At 39.1% G+C, this 27,711-nt stretch overlaps 1 protein-coding gene across 1 annotated transcript in view; it reads right to left on the bottom strand.

The window, feature by feature from the left end:
- The window catches only part of GLI3 (GLI family zinc finger 3), a 277,220-nt gene that overhangs the window by 94,032 nt on the left and 155,477 nt on the right, over positions 1-27,711 (bottom strand). The window contains exon 4 of the mRNA XM_063609636.1: positions 21,850-21,955. Coding sequence (XP_063465706.1) covers positions 21,850-21,955 — 106 coding nt within the window. The remainder of the gene's footprint in view (positions 1-21,849; positions 21,956-27,711) is intronic.

Raw genomic sequence — 27,711 nt, 5'->3', positions numbered from 1 at the left:
CTAAAATGTTCAAGAGTTAAACAGCAGACACTGTCATAAATCTGCACAATCCTATACTTCTTTTTCCCTCTATGCAAGGTAAGCTTTCAGATAACCTCTGCCCTAGAAACACCACGTGACCCTGAGAGGTGCAGATGGTTATGGTGGTTACTTTCCATTTGCTCTTCCTCCTCCCCAAGGCCACAGCCTGTGTGGGGAGTCTGGTCTTTAAGGTCTGAATCAGCTGGCTCTCCTTCCTTCCGGTTTCCACTTAAGGGAAGCATGGCAGGAGTTGGCAGGAAGGGAAAACAAGTCCCCTCCTCCCTCTCCACTAGCTGTGGCTCTGTGGTATGGCACTGCTCCCCCAAGGCCACTGTTCCTGGTGGGCGAGCCCTCCTCTGCTGCTCCAGCCCTCACTGAATCACTGTTTCATTCCAACTTCAACTGTATTAGGGGCTTTACTATTATTTGTTTGTCCCCTTAACCCTACCCACACCCCTGTACATACCCACTCCATCAGCCCCCAGGCCCCTAGTTGATAAAATGGTTCCATTTCCAATCCTATTTTCATCATCTTTGTAGCTATGAAATACTTTTCCATGAATTCTTAATTGGCATATGCTTTTTACAAATTTACCATTTGGATTTTAATTTTTAAAAACTACATGTATAACCACACAGATGAACATTTCAATGATCTCTTCATTTGATATACATTTGATAGCATTTGGCTGGGTCTCTACCCAAATCTCATCTTGAATTCCCATGTATTGTTGGGGGGAATGTGTGGGACACGGTTGAATCATGGAGGCGGGTCTGTTCTCCTGATGTTGAATAGGTCTCACGAGATCTGATGGTTTTATAGAGGGGAGTTTCCCTGCACGGGCTCTCTTCTCTTGTCTGCCACCATGTGAGATGTGCCTTTCATCTTCCACCATGATTGTGAGGCCTCCCCAGCCATGTGGAACTGTAAGTCCATTAAACTTCTTTCTTTTGTAAATTGCCCAGTCTCGGGCATGTCTTAATCAGCAGCCTGAAAATGGACTAATACAACATTTTATTGAAAATCCATTCCCTAAGAATCCACTATGATTTCTGCACTTGGGAGAGATTTCAAGGAGCATGATACGTGGTTGCATGGTCTCTTCTCTGAAAGAGCCTACAGTCAAATGAGGCAAAAGGCTACACTCAAAAGAAGTGTGTATGAGTGGATGTGACCTAATGAGTGGCACAGCTAAAAAGCATTCACAGGAGGCTCCCAAAAGCATCTGGGTCATGAAAAATATGGACAATGAACCAGCACAAAAAGTAAATATGATTTGAATGAAAGTGGCCACTAAAGGTGAGGGCTAGAATATTGCTTAATGTATGCATTAATGCTAAGGTGATGAATATTTTCTTACATGGAGAATTTAAGGGCTAAGGCTGATTTTTTTAAAGACAGAGAAGGGAAATGAAATATTTGTTTTAATGACGAAACATTACTTCAAGATATTTTTGTAAATAAGTTTATTGGCCAGGCACAGTGGCTCGTGCCTGTAATCCCAGCACTCTGGGAGGCTGAGGCAGGTGGATCACCTGAGGTGGAGAGTTTGAGACCAGCGTGACCAACATGGAAAAACCCCGCCTCTACTAAAAATACAAAAAAGAAAAATAAAAAATAAAAAATAAAAACTAGCCGGGCATGGTGGCGTATGCCTGTAATCCCAGCTCCTCGCGAGGCTGAGGCTGGAGAATCGCTTGAACCCAGGAGGCAGAGGTTGCGGTGAGCTGAGATCACGCCATTGCACTCCAGCCAGGGCAATAAGAGTGAAACTGTCTCAAAAAAAAAAAAAAAGTTTCTTGTTCTGAGTATAAAAGGACTTCATATTCCATGAATGAAAAAGACAAGTGATTATTTAAAAAAAGAAATAGCCATTCACTCTATCCAAGCTAACCAATGTCAACGTTTTAACATAATTACTTCCAGCATTTTCTCAGGCATTATGCACTTCTTACATATTCAAAATAAAAGTCATGTATTTTGAATTACACTGTATTTCTTAGTATGATAAGGTTTTTCTATTATCTTTTAACTAACTCTCCATAAACATCATTTATAGTGCAGTGCAAATTAAAACCAAAATGAATTATCATTAAACATCCACTAGAGTGGCTAAAATTAAGAAGTCTGACAGTGACAAATGTTGATGAGGATTTAGGCCAACAGGAACTCTCAGTGTGAGCACAAGCTAGAACTACCTCTTTGGAAAACAGTCAGGCATTGGGTACTTGCACAAATTCTTACCATATAATCCAGCAATCCTTTTCCTTGGAATATATGAGACAATCACGTGTGCATATGTGCCATATGTACTCAAAGAGTCATAGAAGCATTAGTCATCCACTTAAAAATCGGAAGCAACCTAATATCTATCAACAGCAGAATGCACAAATAATTCATACAATGAAATAGTAAACAGCTATGAAAATGAACAAACTACAACATAAAAAATCTCACAAACATAATGATGGATAGAAGAAGCCCAGCACCCATAAAAAATAATGAAATAATTCCTTCTGAAACAACTCGGATGGAGCTAGAGGCCATTATTCTAGGTGAAGTAACTCAGGAATGGAAAACCAAGTGCCATATCTTCTCACTTATAACTGGGAGCTGAGCTATGGGTATGCAAAGGCATACATAGTAGTATAATGAACTTTACAGACTCAAAGCCAGCGGGGGTGAGGGGTCGGCGGGGGATGGGGAATAAAGGATAAAAAAACTACATATTGGGTACAATGCACATTACTGGTGTCACAGGTGCACTAAAACCTTAGACTTCACCACTATACAATTCATCCATGTAACCAAAAACCACTTGTACCCCAAAAGCTATTGAAATAAAAAATATGTAATAAAAAAGCTTTAAAAATAAAAAATTTGTGATAAATAAAATGGGAAGTTCATCAGAAAAAAATAAAAATTAACTAAAAAAAGAAGAAACCTGGCACAAAAGCATATAATGTATGATCCCATTTATATAAAGTTCATTAACAGGCAAAAGTCAACTTCAGTGCTAGGATAGTCAGGATAATGTTGACTTTCAGGTGGGTGGAGAGTATGAAAGAAGGGCTTCTGAGGTGTGGGGATGTTCTATTTCTAGAACTGTTAAGTTAGAAGTTTTCACTCCACAATCATTCATCATCATTTACTGAGCTACATGTGTACATTTTGTGCACCTTTCTCTGTATTATTCATCAATAATTTTTTAAAAGGATACATGCCAAATACATCAAGATTTCCCACAGTGGTTTCAACCATTTCAATTAAATTCAGAAAATCAAATTGATATAATTTTTATTTTTCAAAACTTATACAATATTGATGCTTTAAAAGGTAACATAAATAACATATTTACTGCTATAAAACAAAAATAGTCTAGCTGACACATTAGTCTAAATTCAACGTAAGCTATAGAAGGTGGACATCTGTGTATTAACTTTGGAGGGGGCAGGGGCTACTGCTAAGCCAATCAAAGGAGCTTCTTGTGAAAAGAGAAGCCAAACAAATACATGTTAGTCATGTTCTTCCAACAACCGAAACAATGTTATACAAGTATCACTGTATAAGAGCAATGCAATTCTTTATAGCTAAAATTGATTTCATTCCTTCCAGGAAAGACTGCAAAGAACAATGTGCCAAATTTGTCTCTACTCTGTACTGTAAATATAACTCATTAATAAATTAAAATTTCAAGGTCAAGGAATTAAAAAGAAAGTCCATTCCAGCCACTATAACATGCAATGCACTGTTATTAAAAAGAGATCTTAATGAACATACTGCTGGTTCAAATAAGTACTTGAGAGCTAAATGACCACATCTCATAGCCTGGGACTGCGTTCTATCCCACTAACTTTTGTTTAAACTTTTGTTTAAAGAGCTCAATGTATGTGTCTCACATTTTAGAATTAAGAACAGAAGAGAAAAAAAGTGGAGAAAAGAGCGTACCTGAACCAAATGGCAGATGACAACTTGTTTTTAAATAACATATGTTTTAAATATTTTAATTCTATGAGTACACATTATATATTAAATTATTATTTTAGCAGACTTTTTTTGTCCTCCAAATGGAGTCCAAATAGTTCACACAAAGGTATCCTTGTTTCTGCAATGTCTAATAAATGGAAGACATTTTCTTATCTTCTTCCCCTGATTACTAGAGTTGGTAAGAAGGATAAAACCGGTAACTATTATATAAAATGTTTTATTATATAATGTATATATTATATAAATATAAAATGGAATTAATAAGTATAAATGAATATAATATTCATTTATAATTATTAATTACAAATTATAAATTAATTAATATAATAAAAATAAATATAACTCATTGCTAATATGCTATGTCCATCTTTACAATGTCCACAGAAATACCACCTTGATGAAGAAACAGTTGTCGCTGTCAAAAGAGACATTCATATGTCCAGTTGCAATTCTTTTCCTACCACCTAGGTGCCATGTTGAATGGGTGATGGAGAGCTGCTCTCATTGGTTGGATTCTGTGACATCTGATGCGGCTCTGTTTTCTAGACAGTTTCCTAACTGATCTGCATTAAGAAAGCACACAGATGATGTCTTTCCTCTCCTCTTCCCCTGAGATAACAAGTGGTTACCTTTGATCAGCCAAGCTTTTTCCCTTGGGTAGTCCCTTTTCCTCCAGTGGAGCAGGCCACGGCAGAGGCCAATCCAGCCAGGCCCAGAGGATCAAAGGAGTCTCTCCTTCCGTCTCACTCTCCTGCTCCCTGTACCTGGAAGTGTGCATTCAGTAAGCTGTTCTATACACCAGTTGCAAGGTCTTGGGCTTAGGTTTGACTGTTGGGTGAACTAGATCTTTAAAAGCCTACTTTGCTCTCCAGCTACTTAAGCCCAGACAGAGAAGTGGCAGCACTGTACCATTTCCTTTTTAACAGGGAAGTATACAGAAAGCATGTAGCCTGGTGACTCACATGGTAAATTCTCAGTAAATGTTGGCCCCTACAACCAACACCTTCATTCCTGCTGCTGCTGCCATTCCTAGAGCTCTGGGTTGGTTAAGGCCAAAGTCACCTGGCTTCCGTTGCCTTCTTGAGTACTGATTTCCCTCAAGGACCTGATAGGGAGTGAGCTGTTTGTGGCCGGGTGAGTTCAGCTATGATGTCACTTCGGCATTACTTAGGCGCACCCATCTCATCTTTTCTCCTAACAGATAGATTAAGCGATTTGATTTACCTTAGTTAAGATGATGGATTTTTTTTCTCCAAAGTGAATTCAAGAGCATAATAATTCTGTAGTTTTAGTTCAGCAACTTCATTGCCATGAGAAAAAAAAATAAACAAAAAACTTTTCTCTTTAGAGACAGAGAAAACAAAAATTTTTAAATCAGTTTGATTTCTGTGACTTTCCTATTTTCCACTAATTCTACCGATCCTATTTTCTGCAATTTGATGAATTACCAATTCCATCTCAAAAACAGTACTCAAACAGGCAAAATAATATCCTTTCCAAAAGAAAATACAAGGCAAAATAGAAAAATATTGACACACAATAGCGTAGAAAGAATGGCTCCTCAAACAACTAAGTCCCTTTATGATGAACTAACTGTGCCTAGAAAACTCCTGGGATAAGTGACATTTGTTTGTATAGGTGTTACATTTTCCAACAATGTGGAAACTTATCCATCATGATTTCCTTTAGCAGAAACTTTTGAGTCTGAGCCATAATACACATCAAGTGTAAGGGAAAAGGACCCTAACATACACACAAGAGACTCAATTAGATCTGTTTACAAACAAACCAACTCACGCTTGTATCATTTACATGGAAATCTCAACAATTCAAGGTAAACAGCTACTTTAAAAGTCTCAGCAGCACTAAGGCAGAATCTGTTATTCAAGCAAGAACTTTCCCCTCAGCGGACTTCAGGTACTAGGTGGATATAATTAATTGAAAACAGGAAGTTGGGTTCCAACTATTTAATCCTTGCTTAATCTTGGGTCCGGTGGCAGGTGTTACAGAGGATATTTATAACAAAGACAGGAAGCACCTAGAATTCTCAGCCAAGAAGACAGTAAGGCTACCTCAAGAATCAGAACGAATCTTTTATCAACAGTAGTCTCATCTTCTAGCTAGTATAAAGACTTTTTCTATATTAGTATCATCATCATCCTCATCATAATTATTATTACTGTTAACTACTAACTAGACTGTTTTTTGAGTTATCCCTTGAACCTTGACATCTCACTCCTACTTCTCATTCTTTTAATCATCCTTATTTTAAGTTATACAGAGATGTCCAACAAGGAACTATCATTAGTGATTCAATAACTCTTTTCCAGAATAAAATCTTCAAGGTTTGCTAGGGCCATTGGTCCCATAAAGGTGAAAAAAGTGAGCCCTTTTGAAGTGGCAGGCTCTTTAGATGTAACTGGAAGTAGAGCTTGTAGGACTACTGTATGAGACTAAGGCTTTATGTCCTAAGCATACTTCTCAATATTTCAGAACTTTATCCGCTTGGAGGGTGTTAACTTTTCAAACTTAAATTACATATGGAAAAGGAGTATATGTAGTATACTCTAGAGTGTATGTAGTGATGGGGAACAATCTGTCTATATTATTCAACAGAAAAGCAGCATCAACTTCTACATAAGGGGATACTTTTCTTAGGGGTCTTGTTATCATGGCCTTCGGGAACTTTGCCCAAGACATGGAGAACAGCATCATGGAGGACTGAAAATGAGTCTGGCTACTTAACAAGGAGCTACAAAGTCTCCTCCTGCAGTTCCTTCTTCAGAGAGAAAGCAAGTCTTCCAGTACCATAAAGGAGGAGAGATTCATCTGACTGGAAATGTCTAAATGATGTGCAAGAATTACTTGTTCATATTACCCTTGGAAAACCTGTGCACAGGACCATGGTCTTATCAAAAACAGCTTTTTGAGTCTCACTGTTTTCATCTGTCAAATGAGAAGCTTTGGAGTAGATGATCTCCATTCTACTCACAAGGTTTAAAGCCCCCTTTGTTCCTAAAATCCAATGATTTCTATGATTCAAACCATTTTTCCCTGTCTGTCATTGCTTAGCTTTGACCATGTTATAAAGTCTGTTGCTTGAATACACTTTTGTTTAAAATTTAGCGACCCATCACTTGAGTATCCTACAAATGAGAATTCTTTTCCTTTTTCTTTCTCGAGAATAGCATCACAATCATTGCAGCAACTGATGTCGTCTCTGGGCCATTCTCCCAGGAGAAACGATGGGGTCTGGTTTTATGCTAATTGGATTTGGATGGTGATTGATTAGAAGAAAGTGGGACCAGGTAGCCATGCAAAAGGTTCAGTACTGAGCCAGAAGCTTCAACACTAAAGGAGCTTTTGCCAGTGAGTTCACAGCTATTAGATGTTTTTATATTAACAACATTTCTCCCATCCAGGTTTGTGCATTTTATCTTTATTCTTTCAAATCCTGAAATTGCTTGGATAAGAGAGAAGGTTTATATATTATACACACACACAGACACACACACACACACGCATTTCTAAGAGCAGACTGAACTTTTAGGGGAAATTGAAGAGGCTTTGTGTCAAGTACAGCTAAATCCAGCCTTTCCATATCAAACCTCTGCTAGAAAATTACTGTGCAGATGATAAGGCAGAAAAATATAATAAAAAGTGACTCTACTCAATTTACACTGCAATATTGGTATGACTGAATATTTTTCATTCAGGTGCCTGATAAAATCGCTAAACTGTATTGCAGATAAATAAAGGAGGCTTCTGTCAAGAATAAACACCATTAATCATGAAGTCTTACCCTCTCAGAGCCTGTGCTATGCATCTGCACAAATACACCAGCATAACCATCACACAACACATGCTTTCCTCCTTTATAAACTGTTCCAAGCTGAAGAAGTGCTCGTTTTTTCATTTTGCAAGGTTTAGGCAGCAACAGCAGTTTGAAAACATTCTCTTTACATTTTTAACTTTACATTCTTGCAACTAGGTCCATTATTCTAACATTTAGGAAAATGTGGCTGGGCTCTCGGGGAAAAAATCTTGACAACGAATCAATTTTTTTGACTGAATACATACATACACACACACATAATACATACGACATACTACATATCCTCAACTCTAAGATGTTACTGATCTAAAGGTGCAAAATTATGTTAGATACCACTAAAAAAAGATAATGGTTCCCTATCACTTTTGGTTTTTACTTTACTTATTAAAAGAGATCTTTTAGAATTATTCAGACATAGATTTTTTAAACATATATCATTCCAGTACATGTATAAAAAAGGGAAATATAAGCAAAATTATTTTATTAAAAGATACCTGGAACTTCTTCATGACTGCCACTTCACCAATAAGCAATTGTAAAACACTATAGATGTAAACTACATCCCAACTTCAGAGATGTTAAAAGATGGAAAAAGGGATGTACTACTTAGAATAGATGATTTAAATATGGTGATAGATATGTAGCAGGCAATTCTGCCATTTGTCAAATACCTATGCTGTGACAGACACCGTGTTAAGTGCTATATATATGCTCCTTTGCTGAATCCTTGATATAAAATGGGATTGAATGTTGAAACTGGCTTGGACAGATTCAGTAATCTGACAGTAAATATCTGAGCTGAATTCAAACCCAGTCTATGCTTCAAAGTCTGTTTTTAAACACAAAGAAAAACTGCCCCAAACCAGATACACATGGGCATGTATGCTTAAATACACTTATATTTTTAACATTATTGAGGCTTTTAATAGAAAAGGATGGTATGGTTATCTAGCTACCTTAACTTCCAAAGGGAATCTATTTAAATTGATGTTCAAATTGTAGTGCCACGGCAGGTCACACTGGTGGCTGCAGTATACACAAAGTGTCACTTGCAGAGTATAAAGAGTAATGAGGGAAGTATGACCAGCATTCAGGCAAGACTTTTTCAGCAGAGCCTCACATAAGGAAAGAGCAGGCAAGAAACTTTATGGCTTGGGGGGAAAAATGGCATGTGAGCATGCATGTGTCAGGGCCACAATATTTTCATGGAATCCACTTGTAAGTGTCCACACACTAGGAAAAAACAACGAACAAATTTAAATTTTTCCATAAGCATGAGATGTTAAGAACTAGAAAGGATCTTAAAGATCATTTAATTAATTTATTTTGTACATGAAAACAAGGCCTGCAGAGATGAGGGAAAGTGCTCAAGGATCTAGTTAACTTGTGGTAGAGTTGAGAATGGAAACTCACTGAGGTCCACATTTATTATGAAAACAGATGATTAACTAGTTTTACAAAGATGATCATGAGAAGCCATGTGCCAACAGCACTATGTTTGAGTTCTCTGGAATTACACTTTGAAACCCAACCAAATAGCACTGTCGTGGGTGAATGTAACCAACCAATTATTGGGTGGGGAAGGGATGTGCTCAAAGAAACTATTCAGCAAAGCCATAATCCAGTCACACTCATGAGGGATGTTTAGCTGTGTTATGCAGGAGGTATTACGGAAGCTGCATTTCAGCTCACTGGGGGTTCTGTTTGCAGAGCCCACTCCAAGCAGGAAGTGCCTCTTCTAGCCAAAAGAGGTTTAACTCCCATCTTCCTGATAAATCCTCCCTCTGTGAAGAAGCAGCTTGATCCTGCACAGTGAAGTGTTTATTTGCTAAATGGAACACTAGCAGAGAACCTCACAACAAAGTCTGTGCTCCAATGATGCACAGCCATATTGGGGGCTCACAGAGGTCAGACCCCAAGAGCCTCGTTCAAGCCAGGCCCAGCAAGAAGAGAAGAGGATACCAATGAAACCAGGCCCTGACCACACTCCTTGGTACTTCTGCAGTTCTTTAAGGAAGAGCTTCTGTGTTAAAAATAAGTATTTATACTGTATCATTTTCATCACAGACTGTGTGTTCAATCATTCTTGACAAACTTTTTGGTCCTCTTTTTTATTAATTTTATTTTATAAAAATTATATTGTTTATAATTTATTGTTAAAATTATTATTTTAATATTAATTATTATCATTTAATATTTTTAAATTATTATTAAAACTACTCCCAGGTACACTATCAATAAATGCAGACCCCTGGTTAGCTACCATACACCCCATCTGCTTGTTAAGAACAGAAATTCTCATGCACAAAAAGGCAAGTAAAAACAATTGAACATACCGTTTATAAGAATTTTGCTTTTAAGACAGCTGAATTTTGTCAAGCTATATCACAATGTTTTACCAATATCTACATTGAGGGTATAATGCATTATAGAATAAAATATTTACTCTTTGTTAATAGAGTTAGAAAACATAGTTCATAAGTTTATCAGCTGTTCATTTCTGTCCCAGTCATAAACCATGCTTCAAAAAATAACATATGTACAAGAAAATGTAATGGTTATAGTAAGATACTCGAATAATTTTGTTTTTGTTGTTCATTATTTCTATACATATGGCAATCCATTTTATGCAAATTATGATGAAATTCTTTAGATATGTAAATTTAACTCAAATGGAGCTAGTGGGCTCCCCTCTCACCCTACATGGGATGATTTAGGTTACTAACTTGGGCTTGAGTGTAACACCTGAACTACCCTCCTTCAATAGCCTTATTCACACTGAAAGAAAACGAAATGACTTAGTAGTCTCTTTCACTGATTTTAAGGCTAGTAATGATTCAAGAGTAGCCATGTTATTAAACTAGAATGAAGCACTACTCTCCTCACTAATGAGGTTAAAAAATGTCTTTAGGTCTCCACGTTAGGGGCACTTAGCAAGCACTCTGCTTGGCAGAGACCCACAGCGGATCGAAGCCATGGACTAATCACACAGGCCGGAATCAAATGGACTGGAAGAATTAGGAGACTTGTGGCTCGGAGGAATGTAATTCATGCAGAAAAGCGTTGTCAGAGCAAGGCCAGGGAACCTCATGGGAAGAAAGCAAAATAAACAGTTCAACAAAGAAAACAAAGAAGGGCCAATAGGCTTTTCTAAAGCTTGAGTACACTGAAACTTCAGTGGGTGCCTAGGACAAAGACCTCATCAAAGGACACCCTTGCAAAGCAAACAGACCAAGGAAGGATGTTTCTCTCCAATACACTCGGGGGAAGGGGGTGGACTCTACTTTTCACTCCTTCCAATTCAACTTCCACAACTCCCGACTTCCAACTCAACTCCCTCCTCCAACAAACACAGAAACCACCACCAATAATAACCTAAGTAACTAAAAAGTCCTGTTTGTCTGGTTAAAAGATGGGGAAAGGTGGGGAGGTTAACACAAATTAAATATGGTGCAGTGCATCTCTGGATTGCACTTCAGATCACGAAAAGGCCTTTGGAAGTGTACCCACCTCCTGGGTCAGATCCCCACAGCCTGCTCCCCACATTCCAGAGGATGAAGAGAGACTCCAGAAGTGCTCAAGGATTTAAACTTTGAAAATTCTCTCTCACAAACAGTATACGACATCCACAACCGTGCAGCTATTTAATTGCAAGAATGGAGCCTAGCGTGGCATTCTGAAGAAGGCTGCACCTCTGCTCACAGCTCCAGCCTCACTCTTCTATTTCCAGTGGACTCTTGACTTGGACTGTTCTTCTCTCAATCCAATGACTACATGTATTACTGCAGCCCTGAAATGACTTTGATCATTAAAACAAGATTAAAATACTTGAGGCTGACCTTCTTTTCCCCTCTTGACTACTTCCTTTAAGATGGAAGACCAGGCTGTCTTTGGCTGACTAATCCCAAGGACAGGCTTAGAGTACTACAAGGAACACAGACAGAAGTGAGCGCTGTATGGGTACATATGCATATGCAGTAACATAGTGAAGATATATAAAAAAACATAAAATACTTACTTTAAATAGATCAACATGGCAGGTAATAAAAGTATTAACATAATCCAACATAATTCTAATATTAATCTGTTATATCCCTGGCAAATAACATATGAAAAATCAGAGGCCCCTTTAGAGGTCTGATTGCTTATGTTACTAACTTAAAATTTTAAATTTGTTCCTGAAAACTTTCCTTAGTGTGCACCGTACATGTTAACGACAATGGGTGCTAGGAATATGGGGATTTTGCTCTGTGGGGGAACCAGAGATTACTTTGAACAGAGGCAAGAAGCATTTTAGTAAACTGGAAATGTTTATTTCCATGCTGTCTTAAAAATGTAAAGCATATTCAAGCAACATGGTTTGGTGATTTGTTTTGCAAATGAGGCAATTCATTTAACTCCTAGAGCTTCCCTCTCCCTACTCCCCATCAGATGACAGAGATACTATTCACTTATGGTGAACTTGGCAATATTTGGATACTATTTGAATGTATTCAGAAGAATATTGGCAGTTTTCCTGTTTCATGTGTAACTTGTTCCCAGGTTTTGAAAGACATATTAACTTTGTCAGGCCTGAGGGAATCATTTACTGTGCCCAGTTAACCTGACTCCCCTAGGCTGGCTACCTAGGCCATACTAGACTTGGCCATGGTATGCACGGGGCTCCTTAGGAACAATTTACAGGTGCTTCCCGGCAATGAGGGACCCTGTGTGGGAGAACCTTAAAAAAAAAAAAAAAAGGCTTAATAAAAGAGAATGCCTTCAAGGGCAACTGTACACACAATTCATTTTGGTATTAGTTCAGATTTTCAGTCTGGGGCTAGGCTTCCGTTCCCTGTAAGAGTCCCAGCTGAGAAGTTTCTTTTAGTGAATCTGTAACCTCCCTGTATTGCATAAGAAAATTTTAAATATCTGTCACTTATAAACATGTGTGATTCTGCATATGCCAAAGTATTAGGTGATGGAATTTTAGAAAACCTATGGCTTTGGGTTACAGACACTCACTTTTATCTTTATTGGAAATGCACTCACATGCTCTAAGGCAGTTCCTGCCACTCTGACCATTCTCCCTGCATTATTTTCTTCCTGCATATGTGCGTAGACACACACAAGAGAAAAGAGGCAGAGTATATTTCTAGCATTGCACTTGATGTTTTTCAACACAGAGTTATAAAAATTGAGGCAATGTCACCAAATTAGCTAAGTCAGCACAGGAGGTAAACACAGGACAGTAAGCCATTTAACTTGTTAATTTTTACTGAACTGGAACATAATCATGCCCATTTTTGCTCTGGTCTGCCTTTTGCAAAGTCCATATCAAAACTAAAAATGGCCAAGATTGTATTTTTCAAATTTGTTTCAGTATAGCTATCTGCAAAAACATCCCTACGTTTTCTCAGAACTCCCAAGGATGAGTTTCAAAATCCACCTCTCTCCTCCTATTTCTTTTTAGTGTGCTTAGCTTGCTTGGATCACTGAAGATCCAAAATCTGGCTAATCTGTTACTTCATATTCAAAAAGTTAGCAAGCAGGTTCCTGGAAACATATCTGCTAACATTTACTTTCTGATGTGTGATTTTCCCTGGGGCAGGGATGGGGATGCAACAATAACAACAATGAGTGACAGGCAGCCCTGTGTCATTGGCCTTTGTTCCCCGGAGGAAAGGTCTGAAATGAACTCAGCTTGCAGTGTGGCTATAGGAAATGGCATGTCTTTGTTTAGGTGAAAAAAGTGGGGCTCTGTTACCTAAGTGAGGGAGAGACGGCCACATAGGGAAGCCTGCAGGGAGCTTCAGTTTGGGCAGTATTCATCATATAAACCTAACCTCAAAGTGTCTTCCCATCGGGACAAATTCTGTTAAAGTTCAATTTTCTCAAACACATATTTAAAAAAATAGATAAAATGACGACAGTAAATTTCTGTTTTCTTTGAAGCCAAGCTTAACATGAGTGGAAGCATTGTACTCAAAGAAAAAAGTCTGTTACAGCCCAGTACCTCCCAGGCCCCCGCAACAGGTTTGACAGCAGCCTCTATAGAGTCGGCGGCTTCCGGTTCAGTGAACGTGAATACCTCAGTCAATATCTGCTCCCGGACCGTGCTGCTGAGCACAGCACAAAGAACACAGGAATTTTATCCAAGAAGCTGGGGCTCAGACTCTCTGAATATACACTATAATTAGGGCCTGCTTTCTCTGCAACTGAGGACCGAATTCAATATTTCAGTCATTAGAAATACTGCAAAACAGAAAGGAGTATATGCCCTTTGAGTACAATTTATCTGTTTTGTGGTTGTTTCTTTTTTTTTTTTTTTTATTATACTTTAGGGTTTTAGGGTACATGTGCACAATGTGCAGGTTTGTTACATATGTATCCATGTGCCATGTTGATTTCCTGCACCCATTAACTCGTCATTTAGCATTAGGTGTATCTCCTAATGCTGTCCCTCCCCCCTCCCCCCACCCCACAACAGTCCCCGGAGCGTGATGTTCCCCTTCCTGTGTCCATGAGTTCTCATTGTTCAATTCCCACCTATGAGTGAGAACATGCGGTGTTTGGTTTTTTGTCCTTGCGATAGTTTACTGAGAATGTAAAGTAAAGTGTGTATCAGCGGATCTGGATTTATGTGCCCGCTCATCAGAATTTTAAAAGTTTAGGAATTGAAACTCAACCATCTTTTCCTAACTATGAGGAAACTATGTATGTAGGTGGCCTAAGATAGTTCTTGGAAATTAGGCAGGCCTTAAACTTTTTCAGTTAATCATGAGAAATGATAACCAAATAATAAGACATTTATTTTTGATTTGACATGCAGTGAAAAATGTGAAGAATAGCAGTAGAAATGCATAAAAGTAGAAAACATGACACATGGCATTACTCATAAAAAAGAGAAAAATAAAGCAGAGAAAGAAGTAGAGTGAGGATGGAGAGGGGGTGTTATTTTAGACCAAGGTTGGCAAATTTTATCTTTCAGGCATTCCAGGGTCATATTCTCTGTCACAGTTACTCAACTCTGCCCTTGTATTGCTAAAGCTGCCATAGATAATACTAAATAAGGAATGTCATTGTGTTCCAATAAAACTTTATTGACAAAAACAGGCCATGAACCGTATTTGGCCCATAGGCCATAGTTTGCCAATCCCTGTTTTAAATAGTTGTTCATAGAAGACCTCTCTGAGAAGCAGAAACTGAGCAGGGAAATGTATGAAAGGAGGGAGCAAGCCATAGGTACCTGAAGGAAGAAGGTCTAGGCAGATACACATTGTGTTCTAACATGGCTTCCCTTCTATTGGGTTTACCACTATAGTCACTAATTATTATCTACCCATGTTCTAATACAGTCTTCTCAAATGTGATTAAGTATTGGTCAACACTCCACCCAGTTGATGAATCACAATTTACCAAACCACTCCTGCGGCTGAATATGTAAATTGTTCTGTTGTTTAGTGTCATACATTCTACAGTAGCAAAGACTGATAAGCATTTCATTTTTGGGTTACTCAACAGGCATATTAGGTCAAAAGGCCTGAACGTGGCTTTTTATGGCTCTTCACACACTGTTGTATTTCGACCTTGGGAATTTGCAGAAGACAATGACAGCCAGTAACACTGAAAACTTCCTATCAGGTACTGTTAGAAATAGTTGTGCTCATCCAGGAAATAGAAACTAGAGCAGCCAAGTCTGTGGTCTTCATTTTCACTAGCAAGGCATGGAAGTCCGGAGCAAGGGGTGTGGAGTCTGCCTCCTGGGTTAACACAATGGTACTACCTACTTGTAAGCTGGGTAACTTCTCTGTGTCAAGGTTTCCATATCTTTAAAATGAGACTAATAACTCCAGCATAGAGTTGTTATAAATATTATAGGAGATGACTACATAAAGTCTTTAATATTGTGCTTAGCCTATAGTAAGTATTCAAAAATGTCAGCTATGGTCATGATTATATATTTTTTCATCTGAATTGTCTATTCATCTCTTTTTTGCCCTTATCTTTGATATTGCTATGGTCTTCTTAAATTGTTCATTTAAGATGGCTAATTTCATTCATTTTATTTCCATGTGTAGGGTCTGGAAAGCAGCAATACATTAAATAGTACTCAGTCATATAAGGGGACCAGTAACTGCTTTAATATCAGGAAATTCATTTGACAGTGGAGAGCATCTGACGTGGCAATAGCTACTATTAATAGAATGTCTTCTACCAAAAGTAGTCAGCTTTTATTTTTTGAATCCTAGCTTGTTGGCATGAGGTGACACACTCAAACAAAAACAAAAGAAAAATGATGGTCATAGAAGTGACCTATTATTTTTATCATCATTAAAAATAATATTTAGGAGCTACCATATGTAGAGCATGGACTCAGCCTAGCAAATGCAAAGAAATACACAGATAGTCTTCACCCTGAGAGATGTAATTATAATTTAGTTCATGTTTTCTTTTTCTTTTTTGGGGTGGGGTGGGGAGTGTGTTAGGGTTTGCTACAGTATTTGCTAGAGTTTACAATTTGATATGTCATTACACTTTACCAGTCTTAATAATGTTTATGGTAAAGCACAAACACTGGGGGGGGGGAATAACTTTCTTTTGTTAATTTTAAGTTACGCTATTAAAATATTCCAAACTAGTTATGCCCCCAAGTATAATTATAAGATTTTACTAAATCTCCATATTTTACTGGAAACTTCCCTGAGAATGCAACGAATGAAATCACTATTACATGCACAGGCCCAATATAGTGTTTTAAGTAAGCAGCTAGACTGAAGAGGCTCCTTTGGAATAAGTATGTGAGCTCTCAGTAAAGATAATACCAGGACAAGCAACGTGCTAAATTTGGGGGAGGGGAACTCAGTAGTAGCCCTGGTCATCTACTTACTATTTCCTTCTCTAAGCTTTTATCATAATGATATATCTTTTCTTAGAGCTTTTTCTCTCTGGGAAGAAATGTATTTATTCATATGCCAAACTTGCCTCTCATCTCCCTGCTCTCATCCCTAACAGGCAGCCGTAATTACGGGGGCGAGGCCTTACCTATTTCCAGTACACTCTGTCTCACAGCTGATATTAATGATCTTCATGTACTGAGTCCTCTCCCTGAGGTGAAGGGAGGTGGGCCACTTTTAGTGGGAAGAACAGCTCTCCTTACTTAGGTGGAATGATTCCAGAGAGTGTCAGGCAGCCTTGGAAGGAGCCACATTGACTCAACAAAGAAAAAAAAAAAGGCTGACGTACAGAACAGAACATGAGTGCTCATTTTCTCTAAGACAGAAAAGCTGGTTTTCGAAAGTGGATTAGTAAAGTGGATGGTGAAATGCAACAGCCTCTGTGTGAGCTGGCTTGGGGTGCAGTACTGTTCACATCCACAGCACAAAGCAAGAGCAGCTCACAGCTCAACTGGCAAGAAGATTGGTGGGGCTTAATTATTGCAGTGGATTAGTAACCAAGGACCCTGCTTTGGAAAATGAATTGCAGATCTCAGTATGAAACAGAAAGTTCGAAATTCAATTCATACTGGTCCATAAATTAGAAAACCTTGGCTCAGAAAGATTGTACGTAAGGGCTACATTTCTTTTTCCCAAGAAAAATCCAAAATGAATGAAATCAAATTGGAATTTAAAGCTACTTTATAATTTGGGTTTCTACAAATACACCATGTCTACTTTTAAAAAGGAAGCATGCTTAATTGAGCTCTAATGCTAAAAAACAAAAAACACACACTCAAAATGCAAGAGAGAAAGTACTTTAATTATTACTGTGGAAAGTAGTCACTTGGCAATGCAATTGTATTCTGGGGTAGTAGGCTGTAATATACCAATTGCCTACATTCCCAAGTGAAATTTTAAAAATTAGTACTTATTTTTAGCCTAGCAGGCATCATTTGTTCCCATAGAATACAATAGTGTCTCCTCGAGTTAGGGAAGGAACAGCCCTGATGTCAACAATGCAAGGCAGGAAATACAGAGGAGACCAAGAAGTAAAAATATACACATAAAATAAGAGTGTGTGTGTATAGATTCAGGTTCTTTCATTAATGCACAAAATAATCTCAGTAATAAAGTAGACTCACTCTGATATTTTTTCTAAAACATTATACTTCTTGCAATCTAGCTTAACAAGTCTCTCAAAGGATTTGAGAGAGAGGGAGACAGAGAGCAACAATCCAGTTGTTTATTGGGCCTAAGACCTGGTGAATTCAGTGAGAATAACTTTCTGAGGAAACGGGAAGATTCCTCATATCCAGTGTTTCTTAATTTTCAAATTACTTGAATTAAACAAATGCAATGCAGGAATTGTACATTTTATAACAACCTTCATGTGACAACTCAGAGAATAATAATACTTATATTCCAGGTCCTACTTAGAAGTTCTGAGTCTAAATTCACAATTTTGATTTAAGAAACAAAATGCCATTATATCATAAATTATTTCTAGTGCCAATAAATTATAAATTATTTGAATCCATTCAAGTTTCTGTACTCATCCTACACTGCCTAACCATAAACTGTGGATAACACTGTAAGAATAAGCAGGGCAAGCTGAAGGCATTCCATTTAACAAACTGGGTTCTTTAACACAAACTGACGTATTTCCGTACATATTTATAAGGCTTAGTGGTTATTATTAGTCTGTAATTGCAGTTGTTCTAACACCTAATAAGCCATGGTTGGAAAAACAAAGGCAGGTTAATTTGTGATTTCCTCTACTCATTCAGAGGCAAATTAAGTGTCAAACAGCTAATACGAAACATATTTCATTTTATGAGATTTTAATTTAATTCTGCACCATATCGTTGATGCCTTAATATAGGGTGGTTTATCTAAAAAGAGGAGCAATTTATAAACCTCTTTCAATAGAATCTTTAATGATAGGATATGATAGCATAATTATAGAAGCGCCTGCCTTTCTTCTAAACAGAGATCTGTAGGCATTTCCATCAACACAAATCCTTGTTTTTAGGAGACTCGTAATTTAGTTTTTAAAGCTGGCACCAGAAGAACAATTGTGTGTACAAAACAATGATAATATCTCCAAATTTTGTCTTCTTATAATTAAAAATATTTATTGCAAAAACTTAGTACTCTTCATTTGATCTCATTTTCTATAAGACAATTATATAGCAAACGGTTTGGAATTCAAGTTTTGGATGAAGTGATTTTACTTTCCTAGGTAACTGATTCATCCCTCAGCAAATACGTGCTTTTAAGATTTCTATAACCAAGCCACATTTGCCTCGATTAGCCTCCACTTTCGAGGTGATCACAGGTGTCTACTTATCATACCTCAGAAGGTGCAAGAGCAACCCAGGGACTCATAACTGAGCAAGGGCAGAATAGAAACTCCCAGTATTTTTCATGCCCCCCACTGCCTGGAATGTCAACCTTCAGCATTTATTTAGAGCTCCGTGCTTTTCAGAGTGCTTACATGAACACTATTTCATTGAACTCTCCCTGTGATCTGAAGAGGTGGGTACAGCAGACAGCTTCATCTTCACATTACGAAACCAATACATGCAAAGGTCAGTGGCCAGAGTGCACAGCACAAGAGAGTGGCAGCACAAGAACAGGAATTCGAGCTCTCTGACTGCTTCTCCACCGTCTCTCAGACTGGGCCAATGTCAGTGTCCACTGAGTGCCTTTTACAAAGTGCCTGACCAAGAGCTGGGCACTGCCCATGAAACTAGCAGGGAGCAGTGACCGTTAACAAAAAATCACCAAGCAAGAGGAAAAGCATCACAATAAAGCTACATGCAAGGTGCTACAAAAACAGTCTCTGGGACGGCCCTTAAATTAGGCCTTGAGGATGAATATAAGCAGGAGTTCACCATGCAGAGAGGGAAGGCCACTGAGACCAATGCAGACAGAATGTCAGTCACAAAGACACAGAGGCGTGACATGCCCCAGCTTGCTGGGGCCCACTTCATAAGCATAGCGTCCACCCAGGGCCCTGCCAGGATGCACTAAAACCAGGCAGTCCCAGGAGGCCACAAACCCATAAGCTCACCATTCTCTGTGCCCGCAGCAATGATATTCCCTCTCAGAATCTTCCAGGACTTCCCTTTTGAGGCTCAGGATCATCTATCAGCTTTACATTATCAACCTTTTTGATAATTATACATTTAGGCTGCTAGAGAACCATTTAGTCAGATGCTAGTAAAGTATCCAAAGCCCGGCTAAAAAAGCAGGAAGAACTAAAATCCAAAGAAAACCCAGCTCAACAGTCACACCTGAAATGTGACTCCCCCGACTCTGTCTACGAGGATGGTCCAGATGTGACCCATCTTGTCTTGTGATGTTATCACCATGGGCCAATGCAGGTCAGTAAGCAGGGCCTAGAACACACAGTGGGGGCTACAGGAGGGCTTGCTGTTATATTCTGCCATAGAACCAAGACTTGGGATTTTTATTGATAAATTCATATTTGAATTTAATTATAAGACAAACTATAATGAATGCAGAGGAAATAGTTCAGCCTATTATATAAACTCATTTTAAAAAATTGCTCTAGAACATCATTTCTGAAAGAATGAAGAACTCCAAAATTCCATAGAAAATCTGACTTAAATTAACTACATTACAAAGGCTCCAGTCTGGGAGGAATTAGCCATCCATGTCTCCAAGGTCTATCTGGCCCTTGCATGCTCTGAACCATGGGGCAGATCCTCATCTGAGATCCATGTGGTCACATCTGTATCATAAAACCTCTGTATAATGGGGTGAATTACAGGTCATGTTTCAGGCTGAACTAGGAATTTCCTTCCCTTTGTATAGAGAATTTTAAATTGGCCTCCTGGTTTTATTAGAGGGTATTTTTAGCAGGCTTCAGAACCCTGTAAATACTTACTTGTGTTCCAGTGAAAAGTCAAAGGATAAGTCACAAGTTTCTGCATTCTCTCTCTATAAATACCCACTTCTCCTTTAATGCTTATAGAAGTCTGCAACACAGATTTATTACTTACCTCCAGGCAAATCTGCTCTGAAATTACAATTCAGTAATGGGAGATGGATCCAAAAAACTGTTGGTAAAATATTATATGTGTACTTGGGCATGTAGTTAGGATTGTTAATATCAATTAATTCTGTTCACAGAGGAGGACTTGTTTTAAAACAACTTCATTTTTCTTTGGCATAATATGTAATTACACAGCTGTAAATAATAGCCACGGAGATGCAATCTACCATCTGAATAACCAGCATTATTCTTCAAAGTATTATTTGTGCTTTTCTAACTTCACTGTCTCACAATAAAGGGTGATTATTAGATATGACTAAATGTATATATCAAGGCCGTTAGCAAGGGACAGCCCATCCCAGAGAGTGGCTCCAATTATTATGGTACATGACAGTTTCCTGGACAGTACTACAAAAGAATACTGTTTTACTTTGCAACTCCACCATCCTTTATTTCCTCCAAACCAAAGAAGATGGTATTTATTTCCAAGAGATTTCCTTTTTCCTTTTCTAATGTATGTTATCACTAGCATTCTTTCCTTTTATCTTTCTGTAAACCATGTGCTCGATCACATTTGCCATTTTGTTTGGCTGACATTCCCATCAATCAAGTGACTTTTGGTGTACTTACATAGGGGCTATGAAAATTTACCATAAAAATTTCATTACAATTCCTTGTGATCCCCAGAAAAGGACTTTCATGTTACAGAAATTTGAACATAACAAACTTCAAACCTAATGTCAACCAAATACATATTCTGAGTGGTAACTTTCCATTAGGCTTTTACTTTTTAATTTAGTATTTACAGCCCACAGAACACACGTCAGTAAAATATATAGGAAATACTTGTCGGCTACCTAGTATGACAGGCATTCCTCAGGAAGCAGCAGGGATTTGCTTCAGTGAACCCACGAACAGATAGGCTTGCTATATTTCAAAAGTAAATCTTACACTTCTATCACATCTTCAAAGCCCAGTGGACGTGCCATTAACAAAAAGTCCTGAGATGGTAAAAGCCAGTACCTCATTCCATTTCATTAATGAGGAAAGTGTTAATACTTACATATGCAATGGAGGAATCGGAGACGGATCGTAATGGTAACGGCCCTCATGATGTCTGGCATCAATTGGTACAGGAGGATGGAAGGCAGGGAAAAGATGAGGAGGGTCTGAAAAAAAGAGAGAGCCCAGTTTATATCAAATGATCACTTTCGAACAGCATTCCGATTCACAAAGCAACATTGCTATACTATTATATCTTCACTACTTACACTTAATCTAAGAATTTGTAAAAGAACTCTTTAAGATTAGTTATGAGGCTCTGTGAGGTACTGCAGCAGTATGACTGAGTAAGTAGTGCCTGCACCTACCTGAGAAGGCAGAGCCTGGGATTGACTGCAACTCAAACCCAGACACGAAAGCAAGAAAGAGAGGAACGACACAGGCTCCCTATCTTGAAAGACAGGCTGACCAGAGGAGAAGGGCTGAAGGGAGCCACAAAGCCAAGGGGAACAGATTAGAACACACTTATTTGAAAAATAAAACTACATTGTCAAGTTAAGTTTTAGACAAAGACACTGTAATACAAACACCTGTTTCATTTCTCCCATGCTCACAATACTTTTAAGAGTGGAAAGGCTCACTAGAATCTGTGGCTGATATATACACGCATACGTGCGCTTCTTTTCTTTTTAACTTAAATACATATTCCCCTCCTTCTTGGCCTGGGCTAGGCCTCCATAGTCCCCACACAAAGGCAGCAAATCTATGCCCTGTCCAAGGAAACACTGTGCAGCCTTCCTGGAAGAGATAAGCTGACCCACTCAGACTCACAGACATCTAGAGCCAAACTCAGGGAATTCCTCCCAAGGTAGTGTTAACATTCACCTTGGACCCAGGCCCCCTCCTGCTTCTGCCTTTCCCTAGTCCAACGCTGCGGGTTCCTGAGCTGCTGGGTGTGTGCTCTTCCTTAAAAATAGCTCTCCCACCCCCACTTACTCCTAGTAACTCACACCCATTGTCGCTGAAAATAAACTTTTATTAAAAAAAAAAAGTGATTCACTGTAAAAACTGAAGAGAGTTTTAACAGATTTTATACTTAGAAGCATGACTGATGAGTCAAGGTTTTCCCAAGTTTCAAGAAACAAAATGAAGGGGTCCAAAACCTGGAGGTTTGACTCCATGGCTATGAAACTAAATACGACAGCAAAATGTGCCACGACATGTTCTTCAAATGTGACGGGTCCACACTGGTCATGCTGGGAGCCTGCCCAGAGCTAACGCTGCTGAGGATTGGTGTGTACACCCACAAGCCTCAGAATGGCTTCCAGTTATTTTGCCCTGGTGCTGAGGGTAGCAGTCTCTAAAGGCAATTCCAAATGGGCCCCCTCTCCGTGGACAGGTTCTGATCGACCACCTAAGAATGCACAGAGCGTCCCCACAGGGTGCGAGAGGCTGGGGGGCCATGCCAAACACACAGATTAGGATGAAGTCGGCTGCATCCCCTGAGGTCGGCAACACCGCCATCCCAACTGGGTGGAAAAGGATGATTATTAGATGTGTGTAATATTGAATTCAGGTGGTTTTGATTTTCTTCCCTACCCATTTCTCTATTTCCAAATTTTCTTCAACAAGCAACTAGTAGAATATAAGCAAACAAACATGTTTTTAAAGTTATAGTACATTACTTCCCTTGTTTTGATTTTGTCCCTGCTGCCTTCAAGAATCTAAGACTCTGTTTATGAAGAAAAAAATCCAGTAAGAATAAAAAAAACAATGAGCATAGCATTCATAGAAGCTCTGTGGTCTACCAGGGAAGGACCCGAGGCTGTAATTCTACAGTTTACCACCAGATCTAGAATCTAGAAAACTTCCCAGAGGACTATTTTACTGAAATGTCAATGACTCACCGTACTTTGTGACTGTCGTAAGATTGAGTAGGGAGGGAGTGGGTGGCATGGAAAGAGGAAGGAATCACTTTGATCTTGTATCGTGATATACAACAATGCTGAAAATTCAACAGGTGAGGGATATACTAATGACCTGATCATTTATCACAGTTTTTTTGTTTTGTTTTGTTTTTTTCTTTGAGATGGAGTCTCGCTCAGTCGCCCAGGCTGGAGTGCAGTGGCGCGATCTCGGCTCACTGCAAGCTCCGCCTCCCAGGTTCACGCCATTCTCCTGCCTCAGCCTCCCGAGTAGCTGAGACTACAGGCACCCGCCACCATGCCCAGCTAATTTTTTGTATTTTTAGTAGAGACAGGCTTTCACCGTGTTAGCCAGGATGGTCTTGATCTCCTGACCTCATGATCTACCCGCCTTGGCCTCCTAAAGTGCTGGGATTACAGGCGTGAGCCACTGCGCCCAGCCTCATTTATCACACTTTATACATTTTGTAAAGTCCATATAAAAATTGATTATATTTTAAGTTTACCACTTAGTGGTTAATATGAAAGGGTGTAGGTATTATTCTTTGTAATGTAAATATTGCAAGTTGATTTGGTAAGTTTGAAAGTTTAAGTTGAATGTTTATTCAGCAATGTTGGCACCTTCATTGCTGCACATAGCTCAGCCATCTTGACAATTAAAAGCCACCCTCTGTAGGGCCAAACATTCCATCTCATTTAACCATTTTCAAAGGAAATTATGCATCCTTCTTAAAACAACATAAAATCAAGTGGGGTCATCTTTTGCACTCATTTGAAAGCCTAACATATACTAGTTTATGTTTACTGATTTTAAACTTTAAAACAAACCCAAATCAATCAGATTCAAAGCTGGGTGAGGGTGGATGGCCATGAAATATGGGGGTGGCTCTTCTTTCTCTTCCACACCTTTCAGCTAATCACTGCAGATGCAAACATGCATGCCCCCTGCAGACTTCTTACTTAACACACATCATCTGCTCTTGGCAATCAGAGAAATAAACTTACTAGAACAGGGTGTGAATTCAGCATTCATAAAGTCTTACCCATCTCCTCAGGGCATCGCACATGCACCAGTTTATGCGGCTGTTTTGAGGGATACTGACAACTATGTCAGAGTTGGAAGGTATTTTCACTTCTTTATTTCATGGCTTTTGGCTGTGTTCTGCATGATGAAATTCTCTCCACCAGGTAAGTGGGTGTCAATTGTATCTGGTTTTCTCTATGTGGATGCAACTATGAATTATGACAAAGTACAAAACCACGTTTTTCGCTCAAAATGTGTGAATTTATTCCACATTTAATATATGCCTCATATATCCCCGAAGTAACAGTCACAATCTTTTATATGAGTGTTTATAATGAAGTTGCAGCGATTACGTGTACAGAGTGAAGACCAACCAGTTAATCCCATAAAATCAAAAGCGTGTAACCAACAAGTATAAAATTATCTTCCTCAAGGAAAACCTACAGTGCTATCATGGACATTTAAAAGACACTGCCATCTTCTCATTTTCAAGAAATTATTCTTTCAGGGTTTAAATTTTCTCTCTCTCACCCTCTCTCCCTCTTTCAGAATAAAGGAGAAAATGACCTAGCACTGCAACAATAAATTTGAGAGGAAAATAAAAAACACAATTACTGGGACACTAAGTAGTCATTTCTCACTGTTGAGTCCACAGTGTTCTGTGAATTTAAAAGTTAATTCTGACTGAAAATATGTGATGCGTCTTATAACACCGTTTGCACCAAATTCTTAACGTTTATTTATGTCCCAAGAAAATTTATGAATTCTGCATTCGAGAATTATGTTTAAATAAAGAACAGAAAATTAATGGATAAGATCTGATTTGACCAAAGACATCTGGTTTTGGTTTAAGCGTCTCACTGTTTCTACATTTCCCCTCTTGATTACATTTAAAATAACTTATCCTGGATTGCAGAAGTCTGTGTGGACAATTACACCTTGTGTTGGTTATTAGTAGAAATCACACCTCTTAAGCCACTTTCTGGGAAAATGCAATGGAACACCCCTCTTCCAATTCAAGACGTACTTGACTATAGCTTAACAGGATAAATGAAGAACGAAAAGCAGTATGGGCATGTCCTGTAACATACGTGGATCCCATGACATTAATCCTAACACGTTTCTCAAAAAATGCTCCTGAATCCTCAAACATTGAGTACTTGCCTCGCTGGCGTCTCGGTTTGTCGTTTCTATGTGGCTCAACGGCATATTCCATCACCGGCCCAAAAAGCTGTCCAAGAAAACCCACATGACGAGAACAGGCCCTTGTCACCAGAGCCGCCATAATTACCCAGCTCGCGGTTTATTATTTACACATGAGCAGCGCAGCTGTGACGCATCATAACTCAAGCGTATGTGTAATAAGTTACTGCGCCGCAGCCATCTCCTGCCCTGCCCCTTGACAAAACACTACATGATGACTTCTCCAAAGTCAGGCGAAAACTGCTGAAGCAGAAGGAAGTGCCACGAAACCTGGCTACCTCCTATTTATCATACAATTTCCTGACTGATGGCTCCACAAACCAGCTGCTAAGTGCTGTGTACTCTACTGTCAGCAAACTAACGGGGTAAATGGAAGACAGGGAGAATAATGTGCAGAACTGGTGGAATCAATTTTACTGAGGGAATTAAAATTCTACCAGGTGGGGGCGGGTCTGTGGAGCAGTGGTAAGCAGTCAACTGTACATGCTTATGGTTGCAAAGATGATTTATTACAGACCTGCGAGAGGTTTGACTATTGTACCCGAGTCCTCTTACACTAAACAGAGATTTGAAGAGTGTGTACTCTCCCAGGCTTGAATGGAATAGTCTTTAAACCCTATAAATATGTAATTGGCTTGACACATGTTTAAATTGAAATGCATAGCAAAAATATTTGTGCTGGGTAGAGTTGTCAGTATTCCATTTCACACTGGCTGTCATCACGTTGAGCATTAAGGGTCTCATTAGGAATGAGAGGCATTGATTTTTAGGTCTCTTCACAACAGCCTGGGTTGATCATAAAACCTGTAGCCAGAGAATAACCGAGAAAGACACTTGGAGATTTATCTCTAGTTGCATCCTTCTCCCAAGAAATAGTTATAGTATCCTCAGGCTATAAGATCTCTTGGATGCCATCCTGGGAAACTGTCTTTTAAGGTTTGAAATTTACATACAAAAATTGCAGATTAAAAAAGAGAGATCAAAGTCTCTCAGTTAGTGCCCTGAAGGAGTAATTCACCAAATGATACTTGAATGGTCTGAAAGTGTCCGGGAAACAGTGCAAGAGTAAACTGCCAAGTGCAGAAGTCCTCATGGGTGATTTAAATACTGAAGTCGTCTGCACCCTGGCCTTGGAATTTACTCAACACCAGAGCTAGAGATGATTTTCTGTCGTTAGAGTTAGCCCTGCCTGTAGGAATGGCCAGTCACCTCAAACTCATTCAATCATCTGCCATCAGCAGAAATATCATTAAACAGCATCCTCTATGCTACAACCAAAATCACCATCCAGCTTCTATAAAATGAAAGGTCTCAGGCAGGAGAGGGAGAGAAGAGAGAGAGAATGAGAGATTCGACTGCCAAGGAACTCACTCTAGTGAGATGGTAGAGAGGCAGCCCAGACCTCATCACTGTCTCTTCCCACCACGGAGCTTCTCCAGTCATCATCCTCATGCCTGCAAGACCTTTTTCCAGGGCTCAGTGCACTGTGGGAGGCCATTTGGACTGACCCCAAGACGCAGACTGACTGACTTACTCAGACAACCTTGCAATTCCTGCCTATGGATGACATGGCACCGGAAATGAGCTGATCCGCCCTCTGAGGACACCCCAGGTAACCTGACAAGGAGAGTCTAGAGCAACGTGTTTTGAGCAAGGCAGTCTGTGGCCCGCCATGATCTACGTGAGCGGAATCTAAGGAGTGCTACCACACAGGGCCCCGCTGAGGACTTGCTGGACAGAATCCCCATGGCATCACCTCATGGAGCACTAG

The sequence above is a fragment of the Symphalangus syndactylus genome, chromosome 9, assembly GCF_028878055.3.
Source record: "Symphalangus syndactylus isolate Jambi chromosome 9, NHGRI_mSymSyn1-v2.1_pri, whole genome shotgun sequence".
Classification (NCBI taxonomy): Eukaryota; Metazoa; Chordata; class Mammalia; order Primates; family Hylobatidae; genus Symphalangus; species Symphalangus syndactylus.
The sequence above is the reverse complement of the archived record's forward strand: the minus strand, read 5'-3'. Positions and strand labels throughout refer to the sequence as shown.